Source organism: Rhea pennata, chromosome 17 (genome assembly GCF_028389875.1).
Source record: "Rhea pennata isolate bPtePen1 chromosome 17, bPtePen1.pri, whole genome shotgun sequence".
NCBI lineage: Eukaryota > Metazoa > Chordata > Aves > Rheiformes > Rheidae > Rhea > Rhea pennata.
In genome coordinates, this window is record NC_084679.1 from 3,006,464 (window position 1) to 3,025,491 (window position 19,028).

General features: G+C 36.9%; 1 protein-coding gene across 3 annotated transcripts; it reads left to right on the top strand.

Moving 5' to 3' along the window:
• The first annotated feature begins 957 nt into the window (after positions 1 to 957).
• Positions 958 to 17,960, top strand: ZCCHC8 (zinc finger CCHC-type containing 8). Of its 3 annotated transcripts, none has more exons than XM_062590087.1 (14): positions 958 to 1,504; positions 2,246 to 2,288; positions 2,586 to 2,660; positions 4,035 to 4,140; positions 4,885 to 4,962; positions 5,278 to 5,381; positions 7,077 to 7,142; positions 9,065 to 9,125; positions 9,614 to 9,756; positions 10,499 to 10,641; positions 11,789 to 11,904; positions 12,600 to 12,683; positions 13,485 to 13,599; positions 14,352 to 17,960. In XM_062590087.1, the coding sequence occupies exons 1-14, from the start codon at positions 1,321 to 1,323 to the stop codon at positions 15,173 to 15,175; spliced, it is 2,142 nt and encodes a 713-aa protein (XP_062446071.1). In that variant the 5' UTR covers positions 958 to 1,320; the 3' UTR covers positions 15,176 to 17,960. The 3 variants fall into 3 exon arrangements, with proteins under 3 accessions (XP_062446071.1, XP_062446072.1, XP_062446073.1); XM_062590088.1 differs by having other exon boundaries at positions 1,414 to 1,795; positions 2,089 to 2,288; XM_062590089.1 differs by lacking the exons at positions 958 to 1,504; positions 2,246 to 2,288; positions 2,586 to 2,660; ... (1 more) ...; positions 5,278 to 5,381; positions 7,077 to 7,142 and having other exon boundaries at positions 4,901 to 4,962.
• The last annotated feature ends 1,068 nt before the right edge of the window (positions 17,961 to 19,028 follow it).

The following is a 19,028-nucleotide window of genomic DNA, read 5'->3' on the forward strand; positions in this document are numbered from 1 at the left end:
TCTTAATGAGACAGTTCTAAAATGTGCTTAGTTTCATTTTTCATGCAGTTTTTCGTTCAAGAATTTATCAGCTGTATGCAGCTGTTATTTATGCAGTTTGAGCTAAATGTTCCTGAGGAAACCTCAGCAGCATGCTACTTTTTGTTAAAGCTTGAGAAACATCTAAGCACAAAAGTCTGCTTGAGTGTGCGTATATATACATAAATTTAAAGATAAAATGAGGAGACTAAAGTTACCATTTCCTTTCTAGCTTAAGTCAACCAGGTTTTACCATGGTGTTTGTAGAATCTAGTATTCGGGGTGATGCTTATCATATGGCTATGTCAGCTACAATGCTTCATCTCTAAGTTCTCCTATTTGTATGCGTTCCTTTATCTATATTTCTAACATGACCCGTGCTGTAACAATTATGTTTTGAGAAGGAGGATAGACGAGCAGCTTTTATGTGCTGGTTCATCAGAGAATAAGCTCTGCCTAACACAAGGTAGCATAGCTGTTTTCCTGATCTGCTCTTTCTGCCTTCTGCAGTCAAGGGTGAAATGGAACCTTATTTCTTTTGGTTGACGTATGCAGTAATGTGTAGCAAATTCGTTATTTTTTTTCCCCCAAGGTTGGGTGGGGGGAAGCTTTTTTTTCCCCCCTTGTTTATACTATTGATATGTTTCTATGAGCCCTTTGCTAATAGTTTGTATTGTTAAGAGTGCTTCATAGTACTGGAAACTGTTAAGCTTTGTAATTAGGAGGAAAGCAAGCTTACAGTCTAAGGATACTTGCATCTGAGCATGTTCACTATACAAGGCAGTGCCTAAGCGTGAGCACATGATGTCCTCTCCAGGACAGGGCCTGTACTGCAGACCATTTACTTAAAGATATTCTTGTCCTATCCCCCCACCCCCCACCCCCCCCCCCAAAAAAAAAAAAAAAAAAAAAAAAAAAAAAAAAAAAGTGGAGGTTCCAAATGTATATTCCGGGCATCTTTGAATTTTCGTTTATCTCTAAAGGAATTACTCAGTCCAGGGCCTCCCGCCCCTGGCCGGCCCCCATTTTGGGGCAGGCTGTTCTGGCCGGACTACGGCTCCCGGCGTGCAGCGCGCCGCCCCAGCGCCCGGAGGGAAGACTGCATCTCCCAGGGTGCAAAGCGGCCCGGGGCCGGCCGCCGCGGTGGCTGGCCGAGGCCAGTGCTTGCTGGGAGTTGTGGTCCTCCAGCTCCGCACCAGGGCCGAGGGCCCGCCCGCCGCGAGCGGCGGCGCCCTCTGCCCTTTGCCCGTTCGGCGGTTCCCCCCGCCCCGCCAAGCCCCTCCCTTCCTGCCGCAGCTCAAGATGGCGGCTGAGGTGGATTTCGGGGACCGCGAGCTCTTCGAGCAGCTCGAGGAGGACGACGCGCCGCCGCCGCCGGCTCACCTCCGCTTCGAGGAGGAGGAGGAGGGAGCCGAGGGCGCCCTGGCGGAGCTGCGCGAGCGGCTGCGGGACTGCGAAGAGACGGTGCGGCGGCTCCGGGTGGAGAATATCCTGATGGGAGCGACAGGGCCTGCTCCGGGGAAGGAGCCGCGGGGCGGGGGGCTCCGCTGCCACGGTTCCCTTCCGGGCCAGCCTTGGCGCTTGCTCCCCGGGGGCTGGCGGTCGCCTCCACCGGGACCCCCCAGCCTGAGGGGCTGCGGCTCTTCCCGCCGCCCCGGCGAGGCTGGGCTCAGCCCGCGGGGCAAGGCCGGCGGGAGCCCGGGGCTCGGTGCGGGGGCTGTCTTCTCCCTCTGGTTTCTGCTTCCGTCGCTTAGGAGGAAGTTTTTCCCGAAGTTTTGTCAGTGGTTATTTCTGTCTCTACTCGTAAAGGAGGTGGTTGGGGTATTGGGATAAGTAACTGTTAAAACGCATAATGCTGGACGCCCCCCCTCTTTTTTTTTGCCTGTTATCTCTTTTGTGGTGGATTTAGATATCTTAAAATGTTGTTAGTCTCGCAATTCAGATGTAGTGCATGCAATGAGTTACTGTTTAGATTGTCGTGGCCAATCCTTTTTTCAGCTATTTTCTTATATTTGCTTCTTGTTGTATTTCTTTAATATCGAGTGGGTTTGTGAATTATTCCTTATGCAGTGAAATGGAAGAAACTGGAAACCTCGTATGTTATTCTGTGGAATTCTTGTTAAATGTGGAGGCTTTTTTGTCTGTGTGTATGTAAACCTTGTAACTGAGGGATGTATATATATACGCGGATTCTGAAAGAAGTAATGTTCCTTAACAAGGAGTTAACATCAAGAACTTAAAAGGAAACTGAATATTCTGACTCGTCCTAGGTATGTTAATGTTGAATTAAAAGCACTTTGTGTGACCTATGTATGTTTAAAGTAGAACTTCTCTGGAACAGAGGTAGTAGTTGCCTGAGCTCAGTCTTTTGCAATATTCCCATGTAGAAAGATTGTGTTTGTGCCTCTTCTCCTAGATAGAAGAAACTCTTAAAAGAACAGAACTTGTATTGGCCAAGCTTTTCTCTGTGTGCTCTTTGGAATAGAGTCTTTTTGTTGTGATAAAATGGATAGGAACAACTTGCAGTAAAGCTAGTAAGGTAACCATTGTCTGTATCTTTGTTCTAGTGGAATTTCAGTGGACAGCTCTAAATATGATGGGCCTCTGTTACAGATTTTATTTATGAACAATGTCATTTCAAAGTAAGTACTTTCTCTTGCCAAGCAAAAAGCAATCCTGGCAGGAAATTGGGCTGCTTTTTTTTTTGTTTACTTGTTCATTTGTTTTTGGTTTGGATATATCAGTATTTACTTGAAGTACACATGATATTCAGTGACAAATTGTTAAAGTTGGATTGTGAATATTTAATTCAGCAAGATCTAGTATGTTCAACTCCATTTCTATTTCAGTAATCTATTTTTTCTCAATGTACCCAAATATACACTAATTAAACTGCCTACCAGTGCAGTGCAAGTTCATCATTAGTTCATACTCAATTTTAAAGTGCTTTTGAGAAAATACTGTTTAAGTAAGATAGTAGTGCAGGGCATGTCTTCCTTCTCTAGTCAGTCTCTAAATCAACCAAAGCTAGCAAAACAAAAGATGCTTGGATGTTGCCTTCTACATTATTGCAGTTGACTGTGCTGATCCTTTAGTTTGAGTTTCAGCTGTCCTTTAGTTTAAATCTCAACTCTGCTGGTAGTGGTATATTTTGCAAGACTTGAAGAAATTGTCTCTGAAGGCGTAGTTTTGTCATTAACGTAAGGTGACACTACCACCAGACACTGCAAACTTTTTTTTTTTTCCCTGCTTTTCTTTGTCTACTAGCTTAGTATTGATCTAGTAGTACGGAGATTCATGGAAGGGAGATGTTTTAATCAGATTGACTTCTTACCCTGAATAAGCAGCTCTGCATTTCTGTGATGATGCTTGCATGAGAAGAAGGCTAAGACATTTGTGTTGTTGAGAAGTGGGAAGAAGAGAGAAGTAGAGTTGACTATCCCTTTTCTAGATTCTTCTGCTTAAAAAAAAGAAATCTGGCATATGTTTCAGTCTTGCTCACTTCTTGTTTCAAACACTGTAAATTTTAATGTTCTTTGTAGGTGTATTCTTGTTACATAGCATTCTTTAACTTTTTTTGAAAATGCCATTAGTGTCTTGAATATCTGATAAAGAACTGGTTGAGGGTTTGAGGGTGGATTTTTTTGATGTTTCTTTTAAGAAACTTGAACTCATGTTCATAATTTTTCATAACCAAAATTTTCACAAAAAGGGTGAAATACTGTAAAATTACAACAGTTAGAGAGATCTTCCTGCTACTTCTAACTTTTTGAGCCTCTCCTCTTCCCCCAGCAACCCTTTCTTCCCAACAGCCAACTTTTTTGCTTAATCTAATATATAAGCCCTATTGCTTGAAATATTTACGTTTCTCCTGCAAGATCATTTCACAGTCCATTTGGTGACTTATGAAACGTTCATAGATAAAAGCACTAGGTTCAAACTCATGAAAAAAGTTTTTCTGTCCATAACTTGCACTTATTTCTCCATCTCTGTATATTTTTCTCACTTTGCTACAGGCAATATCATCAAGAAATTGAAGATTTTATTTTTAATTTAGTTCAGAAATATGAAGAGCAACAGAGATCTGAACCAGAAAAAACCCACTTCAATGTTAAGCCACAGGTACTTTGAAGCTGTGATTAGGGGCTGCTTCCCTTGTATCTTTGTAGGGGTGATATTGAAATACTAATGCTGCTAATTAGCCAACTTCCAAGTTAATTGCAAATCATCTAACTCTATCAAATACATGTTGTAAAAATTATTTCTTTCAAAAATAGAGGACTAAATGAATATATCCTTTCTGCCTTTATAATGCTATTATAATCCTGTTGAAATCTGTGCAAAAGCAAAGTGAATGAGTTGATTTAAATAATCAAGAAAAAAATGAAGATACAAACTTGCATATCATTTTCTGATAGACTCAAAAGCTGGGCCAAATACTATAGAAGAGTATAGATAAACAGCAGAATACTGAAATTTTTACTTTCTTCTCTTAGTTTAGATTTTGTATTTTTTTTGTACGTTCCTGTTTATGGTTTGTTTTGAATAATAAGGCAGAATGACATACTTCTCCATATTTCTCTTCAGCTTTTGAGTTAAGAATAAAGATGTTATGTAGCTTATTTTTCATTATCAAAAAAGATGATTAGAAATGAGCTGTGTCATAATTTGAACTGTATAAAGCATTATGATTAACATGGATATCTCATTCTACTATTAAGCTAATATATGTTTGGTCATGGTTAAAGTAGAAGCTGTATTCCATCAGCTGTGACTTGTATATACTTCAGTAATTTAGGAGTTGTGAAACTCTCCCTTTTACATTTTTTTAAAATTATTTATTTGCACTTTTGCTTTTCATTTCAGCCCTCCAGTGTCCTTTTGGAAGAGGACTCTAAAGCAACAAACTCAAATTCCATTAAAAAAATGAAGGAAGCCTTCAGTGTAAGTTTTAACTATATACCCTTCAATGGTAGGTCTAACTGTCTCTTCTACATACTCAGTGTAGAGTGCCGTTAAAGTGAACTCTTACTGCTAAATTTCATTTATCGATGTAATAACAATCCAATTCAGTATGTTTTGGCCACATCATAAGAAAAATGGTGATTTGTACAGAAGTGGGCATGTATTATTTGAAAATTGTTGCAGAGTGGGGAAGAAATTCTGGAAGCAAGCATTGCAAATTTCTGAAAATGTTACCAGATAATCTGACCTAAATACTGACATGTTTCTGACAATTTTCTGACTTTTTTTCTACAGGTTGTAGGAAGTGTTCTATATTTTACCAATTTTTGTCTTGATAAACTGGGACAGCCTATATTAAATGAGAATCCACAGCTGACAGAAGGATGGGAAATACCTAAGTATCCTGTTTGCTAAAACAAGGGTTTTTTCTGTTTATTAACTCCAGAGTGTGCTAGTACGTAGAGTTGAACTCTGATTCTGTTTGGTAAATTTTATGTTTTTATCTAAGCCATATCAGATATAGATGAAAAATTTTAATGAATAATTAATGACTTTTTTAATTCAAAATATGTAAATATTTTGATATGATTGGCTTGTTGATTTTTAGAAGACTGTTATGTTTGGGAAGATTAAATACCGTATCCCTGTAAATTCATCTTTTGAATTGTGGAATTGTTTGGGTCAGTGTATGATCAGATGTGTCTTTGTAAGGTCTGTTAGGGGCTTGGCAAACTCAAGTACGCTCTGAGGTGATTTAGCCAAATTTGGGAGCTAAAGGGAAAATCTCTTAACAAAACTTAATTATGAAATGTTCTTAATTTACATCCTCTTAACTTACATCTTAAATTACAAAGTTGGCTCTTTGCTATTTCTTAAAGCCAGTATTTGAGAGATGGGAGTGAGAGAACTGTTGGAGATTTTTTTTTTTTTTTCAATATTGTAGTCCTCAATGACAAAGAAGGTGGACAAGAAATTGTTCAGTTTTTTTTCAAGTAATCTTATTTCCTTAGTTTCCTATCATTGCTTCTGCCTCAAAGTCAGGAAAAAAAAATGTTTCACACTTAATTTCTGCAATAACTAGTGATAAAGGTCAGTCGCTAGTGTTAAACATGACTTGTATCTGACAAGGATCTAAATTTATGAGCTGGCTTACTTGGGTTTTCTTGTGCCTGCCTTTGACTGTGTATGCACTGTGCTGCAATCTTACATTTCAAAAGCTGCCTCTGTTGTAGTGCATTAAGTAAATTCTGCTCTTCAAATGGTATTTGTATCCTCTCCCAACCTCTAAATAAAGGAATTAATGTCCAGCGAGGGAATTTCTCCTAAAATGCAAAGTTTAGTGTGACTAAACTTTCCTGTCTGTCATCTTAGCTTTGAATATGCTTATCGCACCTTTCTTTAGAGCTCCCATAGTCCTTAGTAATTAATTAAATGGTGTATCAGGTACCATGACTATACGAGACTGAAGTAGTACACTCAGTGTGTCAGTTTGGCTAGTGTCTGACAAATGCTTTTCTTTTTAAAAGCAGCTGTTAGATTTTGAGCACTGCCCTGCTTCTGAACTCTGCTGATCCTGTTTAGCCTTTTCCCAGGTCGATTCCCTTGGGACCCTCTCCTCACCTTGTAGGTTTCTAGTTGAGTGGGCAGAACAATGGACATGTTGCAATCACAAAGCAAGTAATGTGCCCTGGCCTTACCCACTTGAGGAGTGGGTTATATTGTGGAAATTCTGCCAGAATCTATTACTAATTTTTTTGAGGTCTGTAATATTCATAAGACTGATAAGTAGTATATCACAATTATAAATGTGAAATTTCTGCCTCTAAACAAGAGGATTCCAGTCTAGCAGTGGAAGGAGATCGAAATTGGTTATTAGGTAGAAATGAGATAGAAGGGAACTACATAAACGCATCTTAGAAAATAGTTTACAGTGGATTGTACTTCTGAAGTATAGACTTTATACTGAGCACCCATCTGTAACTTAATCAGTAGAGTCAGTATTCTAGTAAAAGCACTACTAGCTTTTTATTCGTATTTTAAATGAGATTGAAATTTTGCTTCATCCAGTAGCAGTTCCTTATTGAAATCTAAAGATATCAGCAAGTTTTCAGCCAGATTCTCTCCCTAGAAGGACAAGAAATACAAGTAAAACCAAAAAGGTTTGTATTCTTCTTGAATATAAAGTTTTGAGCTGAAAAGTTCAGATGTACACTGTGATTATTCCCTAGTATACTAAACTATTGAATATACTTAAGAAATTAGTTCAGATTACATAAACCAGTGCTGAGCTGCAGTGAGAGGGTTTTTGTGGTCCCTTGCGTTTTTTTAGACAGGACCTAAAATCAATGTGTAAGAAACTTCCTGAAGTTGTTTATGCTCTGGTCTTCTGTTGCTTGTCTTATTAATGATGCTTTGTCATTCTTGCACTGGTCTGCTATCATAGTACTGCGTGTTTTGTAGAACAACTCCTGTCTGACTTATTTTCTGGGCTCTTAGGACAGATTGGAGTTGGTTTTATGGCTTTTACGAGGGGAAAAGTAAAGTTAATAGAATTTCCTAGTGATAGCTTGTATGGTCTTGATAGCATCAGAAGTCATTGATTTCAGATGCATTGGAGAACACACAAGCTTTTATTGGAAAATTCAAAGACAAAGGGGCATGCTGAGTTAAACTTCTCTGTTCTGGGTGGAAATACTACAGTTTGAAGGAAAAGCAGACTTAACTGTTGTGCTTATGATAATGAGATGATGAGAAAGTATTTGAATCACCACAGAAAATTTTTATTTGAATTGCATGTAAATGTGAAGCAGATGATGCACCTTTTTTTTTAATCTAATTAGTCTTCAAGACTTGGAGAGTTATCCTGGATATTTGTTTTTGTGTCACGCGTTAGTGTCCCCTTCTGTTTCCTCTCCTTATTTGATACAAGTGAATATTCAGGAAAAGAAATCTTTCTCTAAAATCTTGTAACAGATTGCAATTTCCCCCAGTGTCAAACGTGCTTGTTACCATGACATCAATTTACAAGAAAAACTAAACTTGAAGCCAACTGCAATTCCATTTGTAGTCAGACTCACTTCAAGATTTTCAGTGTGCAATTTCACAATATGTGTAATTTCTTCAGTCTGTGGACCAGAACCTTCCAATTCATACTCTCCTACTTACTTCTACCGGTAACTGATTCTAACTATTGTAAGAACAGTAAGACCTCTGATGATAAAAGCATGAGAAAAGTAATAGAGATATTGCTATACTACAGACGTAATAAGATGAGGGCTGTACTCTAGAGTGAAAAGTACTGTTTAACATCTCTTTCCTACCTTTTGAGATAGCATAAGCTTTAAAATACAGGGTTTGTTTGCATTGTTCTTGATGCTATCTAAGCAAATGTTTCTGTATTTAATCGAAAGCCGAAATCCTTTAGTGAATACTCTTCTATCTGCAGCATGATGTGATATAAGGAAAACCTTTTTCACCATTTCTCCTTGACCAGGACAGTCAAGTATAGGATCAAATTGCCCAGAGAGGTTTTGCAGTCTCCATCCTTTGACATTTTCAAGGCCCAGCTGGATAAAGCTCTGAGCAGACTAGGCTGCTCATAGCTGACTGTGCTTTGATTAGGGGATTAGAGACCACCTGAGATTAAGCTGAATTATTCTGTGACTATTATACTTGCTCTTAAAGGAATAATTTCTACTCTATAGGATAGAAAAACTCCATTTCTATCTGGAAGTACTGTTTTATCTCTCTAGTTCTCTTCTCTCTTTCCTCCTTCTCCACATGCAGTCATGCATTCTTTTATTTTTTGCAGGACTGTGCATGTTTTTTTTTTTTTTCCCTCTGTCCTTGTATTCTACTTAGGACCATCAAATAAACAAAACTTTATTCTGTTTTCAAGATTCATATTAAATAGCTAATTTCAGAAAAGCAGAAGACAGCATGTGAAATCAGCAAGTAATGCTTAATATATTTTCTTTCCAAATCTAAGACTGAAAATCCAACAAGTTTAAAAGACTTAATTGCATTTAACATTGCAGAATGATTTTCAAACTTAATAATATTTTGGGCATTTCTTAAACAGGCCAAAACCTCATTGTTTCAATTGTGGTTCTGAAGACCATCAAATGAAAGACTGTCCAAAGGTAAACTCTACATCAGTATTCAAAAGACTGCCCCTCTCCAAAAATGTTTCAGTGCAACTGCAACACTAAATAAATAACAATAAGATGCAGTGGTCAGGGTCAAGAAAGAGTTACTTATATTGATTAAATATACATGTAACCTACACAGTAAGTCATACCTCTGCATATATGTAACTTTATATATACACTAAAATACTAAATCAGCATGTAAATGAATTTCCTAGCGTAATGGTTTGAATATCCCCTGTTGCTTACACAGGAACACTTTCCAGTTTGAACAGTCTTTCTTCCTGTTTTAGAAATCTGCTAGCTCAAATGTAAATACTTCTTTTTTTTCCTGTTTAACTTTAATTACAACTGTAATTACACCTTGGATGTGTGATAAAGGATTAAAAAAGCTCGGGGCAAAGAGGTTTTATGTTGGGTGAAGGCATGCATAAATTGTAAATTGTCCAAAATTAAACTTTTCCAACCACATTATCTTTAAGCCACGAAATGCTGCTCGTATAAGTGAGAAGAGAAAGGAGTATTTGGAAGCTTGTGGTGAAGCAAGCAATCAGAATTTTCAGCAGCGTTATCATGCAGAAGAAGTAGAAGAGAGATTTGGAAAATTTAAACCAGGAGTAATTAGGTATTTCTTTTTCCTGCCGTTAATTATTGCACTGCTTTTGTGGAATAACTTTCCTACCTTTAGAATGCCAAATGTTGCTTTGTAGAGTTCTGTAAGTCAATCTGCTAATCTTAACTAAGGGTCTATTATGTTCAAATTTGTTTGCTGAATGAATTTGTATTTAATAAATTCCTCAGATAGTTTTCCAATGAAAAATCTCAAAATTCTCATGTCTGGCGTAATAATTTATCCTTTTCCCATGACATTTTCTCTGATGTAGGGGGATAGATTTTGCTCTTTGGCTGCTACTGCAACTCTTTTCACAGGGAGAATTATAAATATAATAGGTTCTTGATAATTAAAGATGAATGTAAGATTCTGAAAATTTTAGTCTTTGAGATTCTTTCACTGTCTCTTTCTTTGTGTTCAAATTATATATATAAAAAGGTTGTCATATAATTGTGACAGTCTAAACAAATCATCAGTAAATATAAAATATTTAAACATACCTGCACTTATTGTCTAAACTGAAGTATTACAAAGTTTCTTCAATATCAGTGCTGTTTTTGACTTTATCCTGTCAATTCCAGAAATAACTGAAGTTTCTAACAACCAACATCTATTGAGTTTCTAAAACTAAAATGATTTTACTTGGTAGTTCAAGATTCAACAAAATATAACTTGCTTCCTTTGAAACTCAGTTATAGACTTACTGGAAGACGTTTTGTTTTCGTTTTGTTTTCGTTTTGTTTTCGTAATGTAGTGGAGAACTTCAAGATGCACTTGGTGTCACAGATAAGAGTCTTCCTCCGTTTATATATCGCATGCGTCAGCTGGGTTATCCTCCAGGTTGGCTCAAAGAGGCTGAAATGGAGCACTCAGGCCTTGCGCTTTATGATGGAAAAGGTAAGGAATATGCAGTGGGAATGCAGTTCTCAGTATGCAGGCAGTTTACTTGCTTCATCCTATTTCAAAGGCAGTAATGTATCTAGTTTGTGAACTTCTGTCTTCACAAAAGAGTGAGAATGTTGTAAATCAAATTTTCTTGTCTACAGTCATGCAAAAATACTCTGTTTTTATCTAGCCATTCTCTGACAACAAAACAACTCTTGTGACAGAATTGCAGGGGTGAAGAATCTTTGTCCATATGATTTCACTCTTTTATCAACACCACCTTACTTAACAACTGATGACAGAACATGAGAGTGGGTGGATGGAACTAAGACCTCCAAATAGTCTGCTGTCAAATTTCCTCATGTTCCTTTCTATGAGTTTACAGCTTCTCTTTGTTTTACGGTTCATGAAAGAAGCCATCTCACTTCTTAAAATTCAACAAGATTCCAAAATCAAACTAGGCAACTTGAAGACCAGTGAGCAACAAACCTATTTCTTGAAAGCTCACTTGCCATGAAGTAGTTTATCAGCTTTTTACTAATAACCAACACTTACGCCACCTCTCTAGAACATGGAAACAGATCATGTTTTGTTACTTGCTATCAGAAGATTTTTCCTTTGTTATTTCATAATTGGCTAACAGTGTCCTTTATCAGTTGCTTTCCTGGTTTCTTGTTCTAAATAAAAACTCACTAGGTGCAGACTATCAGCAAAGTATAGAACTAGTGTTTGTTTTGCAGATAGTTTTCTTCTCTAATTGCATCAATTTGGATGGGCCTTACTGTCAGGGCATCCAGCCTTTCCAGTGTTGGAGGACAAACCTGACTGTCCCATTGACAACAAGACTGTAATTGCTTCCACCTCTGTTAGGTCCCTGCCAAGAGAAAACATGAGCTGTTGACACAGCAGAGCACAGTCCTGAAGCCAAATTCTGAGGCTACTAATGGCAGATTTGGAGTAGTAGCATTATGAATATCCAGTTAGGGTTCTAGGGAGGTTGCATGCGTATATCTGAGATTTGGTCACTGTTATTGCCTACTGGTTTGAAAAGTCTTCTATCAATACTTACCTTCCAAAAATCAAAACTGTGTTCCTAAAGCTGTGGATTTCTTCAGTAACATTCTTTATTAGCATCCATAATAATTATATTTTGTTATAGATGATGGTGAAGCAGAAGGTGAAGGATCCCATCACCCAAAATGTGTCACTTACGATGTCTCTAAGTTGATAAACTATCCAGGCTTTAATATGTCTACTCCAAGTGGGATCCCAGATGTAAGTGACTGTCCTCTGCTTTCTAAGCAGCATATGGAGTAACATTAATCGCTTTTAGCAAAGTAATAGCGTTACATTCTGTGACTGACATTTTTATTCAGAAAAGGAATCTTTTATGACCTTTGCTGCCAAACTTTATCTTCAAGAGCAGTTTAACATATTCTTAGTAACAAGCTTCATCATTGATGTTGATGCCTGTCCATTAAAAATAACTCGTATATTTTCTTTTTCAGCTTTCCATTTGCCAACTTAATGGCCTCCAAATGTGTTTTTTTGTTCATAGTTCTTACTCAAAGCTCTGTCCTTTAAAGCTTATCACAATTTTTCATTAAGAAATGATGTATTGTTCAAAGTATACCTTCTTCTCTGAAAGCTCATTTCAGAGGGAAGTCTGTAGTTGTGTTACAAATGTTGAAGACTATGAAATGTCGTGTTAACCCCTTCGTAGTTACCAAAGATGACCGTTTTTACTACTACTGGCTAGTCACAGTACATTGCATCAATTGTTCATGTTTGTATGTTGAAAGGAGCACTTGTTTTGCCAGAAGTTCAAGTTTAAGTTCTGTTTACTCTGATAAATGAGGCTTTTGATGAGAACTCTAATCCATCTTGACTTGTTATTTTAGTATTGTTTTACTGTCATATTATTAGCCAACCATATGCAACCTGAACCTTATTTCTCTTTTTTGCTGTAGGAATGGCGGATATTTGGTTCCATACCCATGCAGCCATCTCAACAGAAGGATGTTTTTGCTAACTACCTTTCTAATTTTCATGCGGTGAATATGTCTCAGTGTTATCCATGCACACAGATACATGCACAAAAACGCTATCTAAGGAAATCTTTTAGTTAGTATTGACAGCAATGATCTCTTATGCCTTTTGCACAAGGGAATAGATTTTCTTATGGACACTACAAAACGTGAAACTGATGCTTTTATTAGTTTTATAGTAAACTCTCTTAATGTGCTAGTGGCTTTGCACTCCAGTGAACCAGTAAGGTAGTCTGTATCTTGGCCTTTCTCTCCTAAAAAAGTAAAAAGACTAAAAGCATCTGCTAAGTTCTAGACTTCCATAATAAGTTGCCATAGGCATGATTAACAGTAATCTTATAGTGACTTAAGAAAACATGCATTAACTGAGTCCTCTCACATTCTCAGATCTTCTCTAACGTTACTCTAGCCTAGTTTTGTCTACTGTCGAATACTTCTAGGTAAGCACAAAGATGTGTTCTATATTCAGTCAGCACTAGCATGTGGGGAATTCGAATTCAAAACTTACTGTGAAGGAATAGGCGATACTTGTATTGTGACAGTCTTACAAGATACAGGTGTTCAGGTGGAAACTTGATCTTAATCCTGTGTGAGGCATGCAGAAAATCCTTTTCTTTGCTGCTTAAACAAAATTACTGTTCTGTTCAGTTGCATTAAACCTCAAATTTCAATGTCTAGTTTACAAACTGGGTCACCAAGCAATTGCTTAATTATGCAATTGCTTTGAAGATATTCTTGTAGCAGGAAATGTTACCTGGTATGACTTAATTCTAATTTCTTTTGTCTTCCTTGGTAACTTCTCTTCAGTCAAGTACAAAATTAGGCAATAAAAGGGCTGCAACACAGTCAAGCTCTCATCGTTCAAAGCGACCAAAAGAAGACAACTTGGAGATACCAGCAGCTGACATGGACCTAGACTCTGGTATAGTTATTCTGCCTTTTTTTACCTCCCCTTTTTGTTTTCAAAATAACTTGCTCTGAATTGAAATGTCAGTGTAGAAACCAAAGTGTTAGTATTCAGTATTGGTACTTATGGTAACTACCGATATAAACTAACGGTGTCCTATTATAGTTGCATTTGGGTCTCTACAAAAAGCATTCTCTATTACTGTGATTTCTGTATCTTCCAGTAACAAGCAGGAGATTTTTAGATGTGCTCAAAGTAACTGAAATGCTAGGTCAACAATTCCAATCTCTTTACTTTATGTGTATCCTAAAGATAGTCCTGTTATGAAGACCTCCAAATCCTAAAATACTTTGATGAAATGGTGATTCACAACTTCTTAAAAATAAATCATATTTAAGAGGCTTTAGAATGTTGCTTCAGTGTTAGAATAGCTGTTGAAGCTTCTGGCTTTTCTTCTTGATTTCCTTTGAGGGAAGGTACTTCATTGTATCTCAGTAGGGAAGGAGCTTGTTAAATTCATTCAGGAGTAGTTTCTTTATTTTCTTTCTTTCTTTCCTTTATTTTTTTTCTTTCTTTCTTGAATGACCACCACCGTTAAAGTACAAAAACTGTTTCAGTGAATGTTGAAACTCAAAAGGCTTGCTCCATATTGGTTAAAAACCAGGGCTGAGAAGGCATAAGTCTGCTAGTTAATCAGAGCATTGGTACTCTGAAACTTGCCCTGCACAGATTTCAGATTGTAATACATGCCTTTCATCTGTTTCTAGATCTGGAAGCATCACAAAGATCTCAAACTCATAACAGTTTTCAGTTCCAACCTCCGCTGCCACCTGGGCCTCCATCGAGTTCAACTCCCCCTCCTTTACCACGAGGGACACCTCCACTTACTCCACTAAATTCTACACCACCTCAACCTCCAATGCCCACTACCCCTCCTCTTCCTAGGACTACTCCATCATTGACTCTTTCCAGTGATGTTTCTCAGCCAAAAATAGTGGACTCAACCATGGATGAGGATACTCTGACTTTAGAAGAGCTAGAGGAACAGCAGCGATTAATTTGGGCAGCACTAGAGCAGGCAGAAAGCACAAACAGTGACTCTGATATTCCTGTTGATACACCTTTAACTGGAAGCTCTGTTACATCATCACCATCTAGAAATGAAGTAGATCTTGTTGCAGAAGTAAGATCATCTGACAAGGTTATTACAGTGGAAACCAAGTTTTCTGACATTAGCACACAGGTACCAGGAAATGAACATTCTAAAACTAGTCCTAATTCAGGGGACAGTTCATTTAATTTAAAGGAAAGTCCTGATAATGCAGATTCTGAAGGCATGCTGGATAGCACCACCCCTGCTCCCAAAGCGGAGGTTACCAATGGAGGAAATACGGGTATTAATCAGGTGGTCACAAGCACTGAATCATCTGCAAAAAACTGCAGTCCTGTTCCTGACATGAGCAAGTTTGCTGTGGGAATAACACCATTTGAATTTGAAAATATGGCAGAATCAACAGGTGTTTATCTCCGCATACGAAGTGTTTTAAAAAATTCCCCTAGAAACCAGCAAAAGAAAAAGCCCTCCTCTTAACTGGTCTTCCTTTGTTCTGTTATGTCCAAATCCCTACACCATTCTCTCTCCTCCTCCAGTTTTACAAAGTTAGATAATCTTCATCCTTTCGTGGGAAGGAGAAACTTTGGAAAAATACAGCTTTTCCTCTGGTCTTCCTTGGATCTGTAGTCAGTGCAGGGCTTCAATACTGACCAGACCAATGCTGCCAGAAAATATACAAGAATTTCCCATATCCTTCCACTAAGGAATAACAAGACTTGTTGATTTGTTAAGAACAATTTATTTGCCAATACATGAAACTCGAACAAGTTATGGGTTGGTGTTCATTACTTTGGCTAAGATTTATATTGTCCTTGAGTTTCAGGTGGATCCGTGATTTTTTTTTTAATCTGTTCTTTGTACAATAACCTATACTTTATACATTTTGCTAATTATCCTGTAGATAAGTTTAATATATTCAGAATTTTTTAAAAAAGGTGAACGTAAAGATTTCCCACATCTAAATCCTGGCAATTGGATGGAAGTAATCAGGGACTACCAGCATTATCTTCACCATTTCAAATATTTTTATAAATTATTTATGTGGGTCAATTTTAAGTAACACTATATCTTTTGTAACATCTCCCTTCATGTAGACTTACTGTACATACCTGTTCATTTTTGTGTACAGAGGTTTAATAAATGAGTTTTTATAAAAAGATTTTTAATTGGAGTCCTAAACCATCAAAATGCTGATTTTTGGAAAATAGCTGTTGAAGATAATTAGAAAAACAAGCTGATTAAAGTGAAGATGAACAATGATGAATATTTTAGGAAAGGTCACAACTTGTGTTTTTAGTTTTTATGATCAAGAAATTATTAAAATTATTTTAGCTACTTCAAAAAGCCACTGTGTCATTCAGTTTTCATAATCTGGAGAATGCAGTCTCCTCAGAGGACACACCTGGAAGTGTTATAATTGTGCTTATTGTTCTAACCTTTTTTTCCTCTTTAATTCTCTCCATGAAGGACCTACTGGTGGAATGACTGTATATTATTTGCGTTGCCAGCAGAGGGAGATCTAGATTGCCTTAACAGTATTCATTGGAACCAATAAAGCATTTGTCCTGTGTAAATGCAGGAAAAAGTCTTTCTAGGCAAGTGAGATACCTGACAATACTATACTGTGTATCTAAGAAAATACTTGTGAGGGGGATCTTCAAGGGTGTTTTTTTTTTTTTTTTTTTTTTTGAGCAACTTAAGAGACTGAGCTATTCTTTAGAAACCTCAGCTTTGTAGATAATAGGCAGATATTTCTTCCTCATAACGTGTGGGATCAGTATACTCTGCATTTGAGCACTTAAACATTTTTTAATTTTAGTTAAAGCTTTTATTTGTTTCTTATTCTAAATTTTCTGGGAGGGGGAAAAAACAAAATGGTTCTTCTATATAAAAAAATGCTTTAAAATTTGTTTATAAGCATGTACTAGTTCAGTTTCTTTACACGTAGAAAGCAGTGATCAGAGTAAAGTGTTCATCATAAGTACTAAAACAAATAGCTTTTTTATTTCATCCTTTTTAGGATAAATTAAGGGTATTGATTTTTGTATCAAGGAAGGATAGTGAAATTGTACATAGCTTCCAGTTTCTACCCATTTGACAAGAACAAAACTCCACTGGGAAGCACATAAAACCTTGTGGTTTCTCCATGCTTCCTCCCCCTAGAAGTTAAAAACTAGTAACCACAATTTACATAACCCATTATGTGCTGTGCTACATCATTCACACGTGGATGATAATGTGAGGCAAGACATGAAGTAATGGTTTAAAGTGTACACACCTTCTGGGTGTGGTGAGGTAATCACGTTTTAAACATGAAGTTTTCTCCACACCCTAGAAGACTTTTTTACAGCTGTTATGAAATGCTGCTTCTTTAGTAGAACACATGACCTAAACTTTACAGAAATACTTTCATACTTTTGCTTTCTCACACCCCGAGATTAAAGTTGTCCTTATATTAACACTGTAATTAGCTCTGTTGTTCACAAGACAATCATAATAAATCACCTTCTACTTAACTGATCAGATGAATCTTCTAAATTTCTACAAGTTCTCAGACTTGCAGCTAACACAACTATTAATTTTATTGCTTTCAAGATTTGTTTTAAATGTACTGGAATAAAGTGAAGTCATTTAAGCAACCCAGGCTTTAATCTAATGCTAAATTCTAATCTGAATATGCTTTATTTACTTTATAAAACTCTTAACTGCAGTTGTTCAGTAGCATTTTTTTAATCACTCTGGCCATTCTTACAGTTGCTGCACAGAAACTACTTAGATATGTATTATTTTAACTTTTGGAAAAAAATGCTGGTGTCTGAAGCAAATACTACAGTCAGGGCTCAGGGAGAGAATGGAGAATGCTTGGGGCCAACTTTTATATCCACTGGAATTTTTGACCAGAGTGACTGGTTGTTTAAATTAGGAAATGATTTTGTTCTCCATCTGTAATTTGGTGCAATTGGTTGGCTACAGCCCATGCTGTCATACCTGTGTACACCCTTGAATTAAAATTCCCACAGTTTGGATAGTTCTGGTTTAACAATGTTATTTTATAATGTATTGAAAGACTTCATGTTTTTGTAAATACTGAGTTGTCTGTGTGCTTGGAATTATTTTTTATATTGCTTTTTTCTCTTTTTGCAAAACTGCACTGTTAGCAGATGATCTGTCTTACCTGCATATACCTGTTGAGAGTATCATTTGATACCAGTACTCATTATTTTTTAATGAGATCAATGTAATAAAAAAGATGGTACAAGTATTTCCCTATATAGTCAAAATTTGTATAACTAGTTGGTTATTGATAGGCAAAAGCCTTCAGTAGATGACTTAAAGGGGACTGAGAAAACTGACCAGGGAGCTACTTGGAGCCAGTCTGTGGAAAGCACTGGGTGCTAGGCCTTTCCTGGAATTTGAGCTATCGGAATACGGTGTTTAGAGAATATGCTTTCATCCTGTAACAAGTTAGAGCACGACGAACCTGTATCATACCGAGAACATCTTTCTGCTGTTTTACTTTTTCCATCAAATTAAAGGACAGTCTGTGGATACTTAGTTACAAAACTGAAGTTGCTAGAATCCAAACTCTTTTTCTCTAGTCATATGTGTAAATCATATATCAAAAGAAAACCTTTTCCCCTATTAGCCTAAAAATTTCTTTATTTCTCCTGTGCAAAACATAGTTGGGAATAGAATACATTTTCATTCACTGCTGTAGAGAATAGTTCTTTTGCCTTTCAAACTGTAACAGAAACTTAAAAAAGTTCCTATAATTTTTTTTCTTAAAATAAGAGAATTTTTATAGTATGTACTTTTGACCTCAGAGATGTTAACAGGCTGTGGCAGAAACTATATCATTTCTATTTTTAACTTGTAATAGTTGATTTGAAATATGGGTGACCATATAAAATACAAGACACTTAGATGTATCTTTTAAATCATCTTTTCTGTAGAGGGGCTGCTTAGTATGTACAATGCTTTGAGAAGCTCAAGCAGAACCATTGAGCAAAATCCCTGGTGTATTTACCTCTGCAGTAAGTCAAAGTTAATTAGGGATAGGGAGTTGTCACTGCTGTTTCTCTCATGGTCAGGAATTAATTATTGATAGATGGAGATTAACTATGTATATGTCCACCGTTCATATCAAGTGTTATATATTATTGCTGCGCTAGGCTTTTCTTAGCATGCCTTTATAATTCTTTTAATTTCTTGAATGTCAGGTGTGACTTCTCATTTTTTATATATTGAAACTGAGAAAAGATGAAGAACAAAGTACTTCTGATACACTTAACATGCATTCTTATGATGATGGGTGTGGCATAATAACCTA